Genomic DNA, 12,172 nt, shown 5'->3' with positions numbered 1-12,172 from the left:
CAGCTGTATCCGCACTTTTACCGGTGTGAGATTTCCTTGTCTCACCCTAGGGTTGAGACGCGGGGATTCCCCTTTTCATAACAATGGCATAACCCTGAATTTAGCATGTAACGTTATCATTACATCGTGTATATGATACACAATGGTAGAACAGGGTAAGAGAAAAAGAATCATTCACCCCCTTGTGGGTGAGATAGGGGAATCTCAACCCTCGGGAAAGGATTCTTAAGTTGCCAAACACGAGGCTTTAATCTTCCCCCTAGGGTTGCGATTCTCCTATCTCACCCCCAAGGGGGTGAAAGATTCTATTAATCTCATCTCCAAAGGGGTGAATGATTCTTTTTCTCTTATCCTGTTCTCCCATTGTGTATCATATACATAATGTAATGTTAATGTTACAGGCTAAATTCAGGGTTGAGGTAATGTTGATAGATTGTTGATGTGATGTCATACCATTGTTATGAATAGGGGAATCCACCCGTCTCAACCCTAGGGTGAGACAAGGATATCTCACACAGGCAAAAGTGTGGATACACCTGTCCAGGGTAAGAGAAAGTTAAATCTGTAGCTTAGACTAAAATTTTACACTTGCATAAGTCACAATAACTCCCGGACTAGTTTTATATATTTAACACATTCACTCCTGCAACACATTTGAACTCTTCCATTTCAAAGGTTGGAATAGTTCATTATTAAATTACAGGGGTGATTGAATTAAAGCAGTAAGATTGGCACTGGACAAAAAAAAAAAATATTTTATGATATGTCGGAAATGCACCCAGACTGGACATGGTTCAATCTCTAGCAGAGGCATTGAAAAAACAATGACCTCCGCTACATTCATATTTTATTTCTATATATATGTTTGATTTGCAAATAACATAAACATTACTTATGAAACAACAACAAGCAAATTAGTTAGATTCGTAGCATATTTATTCATACAACAATATTTTGGCAACATAAGGGTACTCACAGACTTTCTGCAAATAACCTCACCTAGAATTTTGAAGTCTCGACGAAGTGGCGTAGGCCCGGCCGTAAACTTGCATGCATTATTAATAGTGTCCATATATGGCAAATAATATGGACAGTCTACATACTATAGGGCTGTATGAACTGTGTGAAAGCGGCTGTGGCGTATGTCGTAATTCCGGTGGAGCCCACAGCGGAACAGAGCTGTGCCGAAGGTCGATTTTAGTTCATGTTGAGTTAGCGTGTTTACGGGGTGCCAGGAAGCAGCTGGTCTGTGAACGACCCCTACGTATAAGTGCTACAGCTCCCCCTGAGAATGGGGGAGGAGCTGAGTTACACCGAAGTGATAAGGCCCTATTGCTATGTTCAGTGTTTGAGAGCACCAAATTTAATTTGTGAAGGTGGCTTGAATAGGGGAGGATGGAGGGTACCTCTGTACAGCTCGCTGATAGTTGTAAAACTGAACCAGCCAGTGTATCAAAACCAGGATTCTTACAAGTCACGTGACTATTACTCATTGCTTAGAAATGTTGCTGTATGACGCAGCATTAGTCAGTAGGACATATAAGGTTATGTGTCTGGTGCAGGAGGCTGCATGGCTGGACAGAAACCCTAAACAAATGATGTTATCTCATATTGGTCTTAACAAACGCACACACTGTAGATGTGAGTGGGAAAACCGTATAGCTACAGACTGTGCTGTGACTTATATCTAACTGCCATTTAGAAATAAAGATGAGGAGGTTTGTGTAAATGTTGTGTCATAAACCATGTTTAAATATACATTTAAACTTTAATATATAAACTTTGTTCACATTTTTTTATTTTTTTAAGTCTTATCTTTTTAATTTATAGGGAATATTGAAGCACTTATATTTACGTTTTCTCTGCCTCTTATGTTCTTTTTTAACTTTTAATTTATATTTATATTTTTTTTATTTTATTTTTTTATTATTTTTTTTGATAAAAATAAACCTTTTAATAAATTGTAATTTTGCTGGCACTATTAAAGTTTATTTTCGATTACAAAACGGAACATAAATGTTTAATTTTTTTAATATTATTTGTATGCTTGTTGTGGTAAGAACTGCACTAAGATGAGATATGTCAGTCAGTAAGGACATTACCTAAACACTAGATTTGAAAACCTATGTCAGGTTAAAACGGCACCCAGACAGGATTTCTTTACTTATGTCGGATAAAACAGCACCTTTACTAGATTTTTATACTTACATCAGATAAAATTGACACCTTGACAAAATTTTTGTACTTGTTTCAGGTGAACATAATTTTTATACTTACTTCGGGTAAAAACGGCACCTGGACTAGATTTTTGAAGTACTGTAAGTTACTGCTGCTGAGGTAAAATTGCTTAAGACTGAAACGAAAAGAAATAGAAGATTCTACATCTATTCATTGTTAAAGAAAAATAAATTAAAAAATACCAGGCCAAATTCAACAAAGAGTACCTCGGGGCGGAACAAAATACGCCCGTCGAATGCCATATAGTGTTATATACTTTCTTACATTTAAATAAGATCTGCATCATTCTAAGAGTGGTTAGTTGATATGCTATAAAAAATGTAGGAGAAAATCTCTGGACAAAAATCAAACACTAAAATGAACAAAGGGCAATAACTTTTGTAAAAATTGTCGAATCAAAATTCTTTTAAAGGGAAACACAACTTCATATCATGATTTTAATGTATACCAAGTTTCAAAGAGATCGGTCGAAAATGTAGGAGGAGATCTCTGGACAAAATTCAAATACTGAAATGAACAAAGGGCAATAACTTCCGGAAAAATTGTCGAATCAAAATTCTTTTAATGGAGACACAACTTCATATCAAGTTTATAATGTATACCAAGTTTCAAAGAGATCGGTCGAAAACTGTAGGAGGAGAATGCCGGACAAACAAAGTTTACGCCGGCCGGACGAACGGACAACGCCATACCATAATACTACCGTCAAATTTGACGGTCGTATAAAAACAGTAACAAATGCTTAAAATATCAATGAACTTGGACTAGAATATTGAAGTAAAGTACTGCTGCAATGTTTATATTCCATTAAATTTGAAGAGGGATAATAATGCTTCAAAAGAAACGACTTCAAGAAGAATATCACTACTCACCGTTTGTACGCCGATAAAAACCGGTCCCTATGACCCGATAATGTATCTGGAGGGAGACCTGAAATATATGTTACATTTTCTAAGTCGGTGACTTTTGGTTGTTTTGTTTGTTTGTTTGTTTGTTTGTTTGTCTATTTTAAACAAACATGCTTCTTCAAGAATTTTCTTTACAAAATATTGTTATTTTTTAGTGATTTTTCTCCTTGTATTTATATTTCTAAAATGTTTTTTATGAGAACTTTGCAAATGTTTTAAACCAGATATGAATTATTCAATGGTTATATGTTTTTCAAAATTCAAGGATTTTTTTTATTCAATTTGAAGACACAGTAACATAAGATACATTTGTATAAACAAATCAATTTTCATATATTCTGTCTTTGCGTATTGCAGAGTTATCTTCTCTTGAGAGCAGGTATTGATTGTTACGTCATTTGTTTGTGAGAGTAACATCATCAATTTTTGAGAAAACGACGTCATTTTTTCACACAAACCAATGACGTAACAATCAATACCTGCTCTCAAGAGAAGATAACTCTGCAATACGCAAAGACGGAATAGAAAGTTTTCAAAATTCCTTTTTCTTTGCAGAGTCAAAAACTGATAAATTTCTAACCTATTAAGTTATGAGTTATTCAAAGGTAATAATGATTTTTTTTTCAAAATTCAAGGAATAGTTAAATAAAGCATAACCAATCATTTTTTAATTATATTTATATTTTTTTCAGAGTTTTTTTTTTTTAAACATAGATATGAATTATTAAATGGTAATAATAAATTTCTTCAACATTAAAATTTTAAATTTGAACCAAATTTAAATTCACAGTTACGAATGTATAACCGATCAAATATGATACATATGTTTTCTTAAATACATCAACAACAATTTTTTAAATATTTTTTCGAAATTCAACAAAAAAATAATTTTATATTCAATTGAAAGAAAACCAGTAACGATACTTACTAGAATGTAGTCTAAACAGAGATTTGACTATATAATCGTACAGCTGACAAGAGTCCTGGATACACAGAATCAGGGGAGCTAATCGGCACTGGCCCGAGTTGGTCATGGAGTTGGATCTGGACATATCCAGAGAACCAAATACTGGTGAGAAAAAATTGGAAAGTTTCAAACAAAAATATTTTTTTCAACAAATATAAGATATAATGCATGCAACTCCACTACATAATCTCATTCCAAACACGTTCATTTTTTCCCTTTTATCACATTACCAGGATTTTCTGTCATCTAGTCAGTGTTGTCTATTGTCTTCAGATAACTTCTCAAAGGACCCTCGAGTAATACAGTTATCAAGATTCACCGGCATTTACGCTTTGAACTTCATTCTGTTAACAGTGATAGTGCTATATTCCTGGGAAAGGATTGCAGATAAGTCGAATATGGTGTGTTAGGACTTTGTGAGCATTTGTCTGCACTTCTGTTATATATTATAGGACTTTAATTGTAAACTGAATGTAGCTTAGTACTTATATTTTTAGGTATTTCTATAATTTTGACAATAAATTGAAGAAACTGGCATTAATATTTGTCGTACTTTAGAAGTAGATTTGCAATAAAAATACCGGCGTTAAAATGATGACGTCAGGATAGTCAAAACGCCATGGATCAGAAACTAAAGGGATGATACTAGTCACATGACGGGGCAATAAAACATCATGTCGCCCTCAAACGCTCAAGTTTCCCTGGTCATATTTCCCTTATAATGGAGCCTCTCTAGAAAAATCGGCAAGACCCACCACAACCCAGTCCCAAATGATGGAAGCAGACGACAACGGTGGCTCGTCAACCTGATCATCTCTACAATTGTGTTATTGGGGTTTTTTTTCATTTTTTTTTTTCATCATGATGAAATACTCATTGCCCTAGATCAATCGCCCTCATGAAACAGGATCAACCTCTGAGAAACAAAGAATCGTGTTTCCCTTTACATGTAGTAAGAGCAATACATGTATAGAGTACATCTCACAGTCATTTTTCTAACTCCTCAGGGTTTACTGTAAACTGTCTTGAAGAATGATGCCCATGAAATTGCAAATACTCTATTTTACGTAGTAGGAAAGTGCCCAGATGTACAAAATGTCTGCTTTTCGTTGTTGTTGTTTTTTGTTTGTTGGATTTTTTTCCAAAATGGAAACACAACATATATCATCTCTTTCATAAAAATTGTCAATATTTAAAATCTAAAACATTTTTTTTCTCTGAAATATGATGAAAAAAATACTTGAAAATTATAAAAAGGTGTTAAATTTCAGGACCCTTAAAAAAAAGGTTAAGAAAAAAGTACCGCTTACTGCTTTAACGCAAGCCTGACTGACATACTCACCATGTTGCTGGAGGTTAAGGATTTCATCCATGTAGTCCAGCATGTCGACACATATCTCAAAACTGCAGAGACACATCAATAATTACACATGTATTACAGCCTATCCCATTTTAACACAGTTAATTTGGTTTCTTGATTTCCTCGGATTGTAAACTTTTTTTTTCTCTCGTTTGTATAACTCTAATTTCCTAGGCGCCCCTAAAATTATATATATATATATATATATATAAAAAAAAAAAAATTGAAAAAGAAATATCTCTCTATTTTAGACTAAAATTACAACCTAGTCCAAACGTAATTCTGGTATCAAGCACATTATCATTTTTTTCAGTAAGATAAAAGACATGTATGTTACAGAAAAATATTACATACTACATATTCTGTTCACAAGTTTGTGGATCAGAAAGCTGAATAAATTTGCCTAAACCAATCAAATCAAGGAAAGTGTCTTTAAAACGCCAACCTGTAAACATGATATATCCATGTTCTGGTTTCCCTGCGATCGTTTCAATAAAATATATTTCAAACAATGTTTTATATCCCGGGCAAGGAAACTCAAAGATGGTCAATCGGCAGGTGAAGATATGTGCAAAATGAGATATTGAATATTACTTGTTTCACAGCTTACTGATCTTTAACTCATTCACCCCTGAAATTTCATAATGAACTATTCCAACCTTTGAATTGTAAGAGTTCAAATGTGTCTTCAGGGGTGAACGAGTTAAATTGACAGGCAAAACTTACGTTTTATTTCTGTCAAAATATTATCAAAGCTAGTATGATAAACTGTAGTAGTATACAATGTATAAGAATAGAAGTGTACATGTATAAATCTATGTAATATGATAATTTTGGGACCAGTTTATTTCAACTTGGGGACATTTACTTTTTCAAAACCAGAAATGTTAGAAGGTTCTGCTTGAGCTTTCTGATCAGAATAATTATCTCTTTATAAACTTGAACTAAATTTCCATCAATGAATTTAAAATGTTATTTGTATTAAAAGATGTGAGCTTCCAGCTAGAATCGATTATAAATATCCTCAATATTAAATCTGTGAATAAAGCATTCTGCATCACTATCTTTAACGCACCCATCACCACGAAAATACAGCTGACAGAACTTGTCCATGGCCATGCATGAATTAAATAAATCCCCGAGTCACCGCAACAATTAAACCAACAATCTAAATTTCCCCTCATTAGGCCTCCACACCACAACACTAAAAAAAAATCCCCTGATGGTCCTCATCACCACATCAATGCTATGCATCTTAAATATCTTGTTCCCTGCTGCGTTTGCTTGCAGTCATAAGCCTTCTGCTAATCTTAAGATTAGCGTAGGGCGTGACCGACAACAGTTGCAAGGGAACCTGACTATGGATCTTACCAGATTCACTGGAAGGTTATAGATTAGCAATAATAATCATAGGATTATAAGTATTTAAAACTTTTGCTTTTATTTGTAAATGATGACTGAAAAACAACTAACCAAGGAACAAAAAATTAGATCTCATTGTTTTTTATATTTTCATATCCTCACAAATACTGTAAATGTTGATTTTGTTCTAATTGATGCAGTTTTTGGGGTAACAAGTTCTCGTTAAAAAAAAATACCCACAAACTCAGTAGGTATCTAATCCATCCTTACTCTAGCACTATATATGTTCCATGGCCACTAGACCGTTTAGCAAATCCCCAAAAATAAAGGGACCATGAAAAAAAAGATTTACACAGTAACTTTCAGGTAACCATTAAGTGAAAATAAATGTTCACTACTTTTCTTTTTTAGAAATTTCTGACTTCAGGGTTTTGTTAGGTTTGTTTGTGTTATACGCCCTATCAACAGCTCATCTAAGGACATGCCAGGTTCTAGTGGTGGAGGGAAACTGGAGTGCCTAAAGAAAAACCTTCGGCCTATGGCTAGTACCTGTGGACTGCTCCACATAGACCTCGAACCTGCGACCCAGGGCTCGTAGACAGTCAGACGCCTTAACCATTTTACCCCCCTAACCCCTTCTGCCTTTAGGGTTAATTATGACTATTGAATGATAAATAGCAACTAGATACAAATTATTTAGATTTATAAACACAGCCATTCTTATTTGAAAATAATTCCATTTTGCTAAAAAAAAGAAGACATAAATCTATTAAATGATACAATTCATTTACAATAAATGAAACATGATCACAAGTTTTCTTCTTTAGTCAATTATTTTCTCCAAATCTGTCCATTTCTAAATTACAGATCTTGATAAACCCTTGAACAGCTGTCAAACTTTCAAAACAGAGATAAATAATTTGAAATGTATGATTTTTTTAAATTGTCTAAAAAACTAACAATTCTCATTTAGTTATTATAAACTTTGTGTATAGGATTGTACATCTTTTGGATAAATATCAATTCTGTATATCTATTAAAAACTTTTTTTCTTAAGATGATATACTTCTCTTGAATAACTAGCAATGCTGTATGTATATATATTTTAATTAATTTTAAATGTTTTGTTTAAATTAATAAATATTTTGGATAAAGAGCAGTTCTGTATATACAATTTGATTATTTGGGGAAATATTATTCTTCAGTTTAAAGAATAACTAGCAAATTTTGTATACATGGTCTGTATATATAATTTAAATGATTTTAGATGTTCCGTATAAGATCTTTGGATAACTAGCAATCTGCATACATTTGTATGTATATATATATATATATTAAGTTAAAACTCATGGCATATTCACACTCTTCCATTTAATATCCAGCTTTATCTATAGATGTGACACAAATTACCGTAATTCCACACCTTATAATCCTGTTCTATCAAGCTTCATAAGCCAAAACGATAAATTACCATATCTGTCCTAATAAAAGCCCTAGCTGCTACACATGTTGGGAAATTACAATTATTTCAAAACATTCCTGAATTAAAATTCAGCTATGATAGACACTTTTTTGAAGTAAATCATTAAATTATGGTGAAAGGATGGGATGCTTACACTAGAAAAAAGAACAGGGGGCGCTTACAAGGGTTGTGGCACTTTTTGGCTCAAATATGGTAAGTCAAATTTTTCAAATTCTATTTTTTTAATATGTGCAGAGATAAGAGATTCTTTTTTCATAACTTCTCAGTATGATTAATTTTAATACCATATTCCATTTTCAGTTTACTTAGTTTTGAGAGAAAAAAATGATGATACAAAATTTCTCATAAAAGATATTCTGTATAATTAGCTGATGAAACTTGTTAAAACAAACTCCAACAGGTCTTGTTCTAAATTTCTAAATTTTGGAATCAAAAAAGATATATATCTCAATAGTAAAGATTGATTCTTTCAATACTTAAATGATGTACATACATGAACTTTTAGGTGAGTTTTATTAGAGTTACCTCCCCCTTTTCTTCTTGGTCTTCACGTTAAGAATGATGACGAATTTGTGGCGAATGACAATTTTTTTTAATATCTATAAAATATTTAATTTCCTCTGTTAATTCTTAAAACGTTTTCACAATGTGTCTAAAATGTAGTATAAATTTCAATTTCATTTTAAATTTAATTAAAACGTGGTCTCCTGTATGCTTCATTCCAATGGGTGATGTCCCTTAGTTCCTTCCACGCATACAGAGTTTGAGTCTACATAGAACAAGACCATGGTATAGTAACATTGTCGTTAGTTTTTAAAAGGGCTAGCAGTACGCAGTAAAACATGCACCAGTGAGCGTGTTAGCAAAACAAAGGGAGATAATTCACACTTGCCTATACATGGCATCGCTGTGCAATTCATAGAAAAAGGCATTCACATGACATGGTTAGTGTTCATAAAATCAGCTGATTCACAATCCTCCCGAAATTTTAAGACATTTTGATATACCTGCATATATTGACAACAGCCTTGACAAGAATGTTCAGGAAAATTCACTTGATGAATTTTTTTTATCAGATTTAGAGAAAAGTTTGTTGTAAGCAATATTAAAATAAAGTATGGTTAATTATATTACGGGAAAAAAAGGGTTATATTTGCAATAGTGTTACTTTTGCGATACATGGAAATCTGTGAGTTAAACATGGCAATGAGGATTACTAGTCAAGTAACACTACCAACCTGATTATCACAAAATCACGAATTCAACATATTACTATGCAAATTAGTAATCTTAAAAAAAAAACAAAAAAAAAAACGCCCATCTTATACAAAATTTTCATCAGAAAACATTTTCTACACATTGTATTTCATCCAAAAGTTTAAAATTGAAAGTGTGTGTACAAATGTACACATCTTATTATGTTTTATCTACATTAATTTGCACAATTTTCAAAATAATGTCTTTCCATCCATAAAATTGCTTTTTCGACTGTCTCAAAATAATGTCTTTCCATCCATGAAATTGATTTTTCTACTGTCTCAAATTGATTTTTCTACTGTCTCAAAATAAATTCTTTCCATGCATAAAATTGATTTTTCTACGGTCTCAAAAATTTGTGTCTTTCCATCCATGAAACGGATTTTTCTACTGTCTCAAAATAATGTCTTTCCATCTATGAAATTGATTTTTCTACTGTCTCAAAATATTGTCTTTCCATCCATAAAATTGATTTTTCTACAGTCTCAAAATAATATCTTTCCATCCATGACATTGATTTTTCTACTGTCTTAAAATTTGAGGATGATTGTGATACCAGATTCACATACTAAATCCAAAATCCACTATACCATACTTATCAAGTCACTTCCTTGGCCAATTAATACCCCTCTCACCTTTTTTTTAGTTTTTTTATTACAAATTCCCCAATGTGTTAATCAGCATAAAGAGCTCTGTACCGTATTTCTTCTTATGAGCATGTTATTCTATAAATCTACCCTTCCACCTGCATATTTTTCAATATTTTATTAAATATGTATTCTAATTAAATTGCTATTACAACAAGAATTTGGTGCAAAACAAAATCATGTAACATTATAAATTTTAGATACAGTCTGTATCTATTCCGTCTTTTCGTATTGCAGAGTTATCTTCTCTTGTGAGCAGGTATTGATTGTTACGTCATTTGTTTGTGTAAAAATTGATGACGTTACTCTCACAAACAAATGACGTAACAATCAGTACCTGCTCACAAGAGAAGATAACTCTGCAATACGAAAAGACGGAATTGGATTATAGAGACAAGGGTGACGCTGCATACCAGCTTCAGTGTGTTTAATATATATATAAGAAATTGTGGGGTTTTTTTTAAGTTGATCCTGTGTAACAAATTAATGAGGTAAAGTGTGTTTATGTAGCAAGCATGTGCCTGAATGATTTTAGTCTAGTCCTCAAACTTCACACAAACATCGCTGAATGTCGCAGATTTTATTAATTAATCTAACAGAAAACAAAACAAAAATAGCAATGAAAATGTATATATATATGAAATGATTTTTTTTAAAAATAAAAGCAGATATTGGTATTTTCCATATATCGATAAAATTGCAATTTCATTGAATGAAGCTCATTTTTGATTGGATTGGGAGTAAATTTTCAATGAGAATTGTTGGCGAACGAACATCAAATTCTGTTCATGATCAACTAAAATTTGCATAAAACATATTATTACTTTTTTACCAGTGAAATGTTGAAATTATTCATTCTATAAAAGTGATATTTATTCACAAGTGAAAAATATCACTTTTGCTGATTCGACCAATCAAAATACTGATTACAAACTACCATGGGGAAAAATTACAAGTGGCCCATCAGGTGAAAGCCTGGTTAGCTTAACGATCCGAAGGCATCAAGAAAACCCGTCCCAGCCATCGGACCACTCTACTAATGGCCAGAATTATAATCATCTGTTACTTATCATGGGGAATTATTCTCTGGCAGAAACACAATGTTTAATTCCAGTTAACTTTCGTTTTCATAAAAGATAAACTCTTTGTTCGGGGAGAACTCGTGTCAAATGAAACTCGGGGTCAGCATCTCCAAGTAAAAAGTTGGGCTAAGCGATTGAAGTATAAGAGAAATAGGGTCATAAGTATAACTTTATAGACAAACTAGTGGTGAAAGTATCCAGATCACGTATTGTCAGCTTGATGTGTTGCGTTCTGGGGTAGGCTTTCGTAAAAAAAGTGTAATAATCAGAATGTGCCTAACAGTATCTTCAGTAATGCCAATTATATTTTACTAGTGTGGCTAATATGATGATATCTTTCTGTTTCACTTGTGCTGCGCACTCGAGAAAGATATCAAAATATTAGCCACACTCTTGAAATATATTTGTTATTACTGAAGACACTGTTAGATATCCTCTTTATATTTTAATTTTATTCAATATCCCTGCAAAATTTAACAGGAAGTCATGACGCTAGGAATATAAACTCAGCAATTCACAGTGCTATGAACCTCTGAAGACTATATATGGAGTTCATGATGCTATGAGTTTCACATACAGTCATTACAGAATTTATGGTGCAATGAATCTCATATGTACAAATATGGCATTGAGGGTGCAAAACATAGCTGAATTCATGGCTCTATGAATTTCAGACGACGACTATACACGTGGAATACTTACTAATTGTTTACGTCGGATCCACAGATTTTGGAGAATTGTTCGTCGGACATTGTCAGACTTCCTGGTATATGGTTGTTCTATACGAACCAAACAAGAAACATCCAAAAGTTAATTTAATTTTTCTTTATTTCATTCATATTTTCTCTTATATTGATATCTTATTCAA

General features: G+C 32.6%; 1 protein-coding gene across 6 annotated transcripts in view; it reads right to left on the bottom strand.

Moving 5' to 3' along the window:
- Positions 1 to 12,172, bottom strand: part of LOC110464641 (huntingtin-interacting protein 1-like) — a 70,402-nt gene that overhangs the window by 42,909 nt on the left and 15,321 nt on the right. For all 6 annotated transcript variants that reach the window (XM_021519969.1, XM_021519970.1, XM_021519972.1 and 3 more), the window contains exons 6-10: positions 12,007 to 12,083; positions 5,456 to 5,517; positions 4,075 to 4,215; positions 3,111 to 3,168; positions 2,278 to 2,353 (exon numbers count right to left, since the gene is read on the bottom strand). In XM_021519969.1, the coding sequence (XP_021375644.1) occupies positions 2,278 to 2,353; positions 3,111 to 3,168; positions 4,075 to 4,215; positions 5,456 to 5,517; positions 12,007 to 12,083 (414 nt within the window). The remainder of the gene's footprint in view (positions 1 to 2,277; positions 2,354 to 3,110; positions 3,169 to 4,074; positions 4,216 to 5,455; positions 5,518 to 12,006; positions 12,084 to 12,172) is intronic.

Source organism: Mizuhopecten yessoensis, unplaced genomic scaffold (assembly GCF_002113885.1).
Source record: "Mizuhopecten yessoensis strain PY_sf001 unplaced genomic scaffold, ASM211388v2 scaffold11017, whole genome shotgun sequence".
Taxonomy (NCBI): domain Eukaryota; kingdom Metazoa; phylum Mollusca; class Bivalvia; order Pectinida; family Pectinidae; genus Mizuhopecten; species Mizuhopecten yessoensis.
Note: the sequence above shows the minus strand (reverse complement) of the source record. Positions and strands in the feature narration are given on the sequence as shown.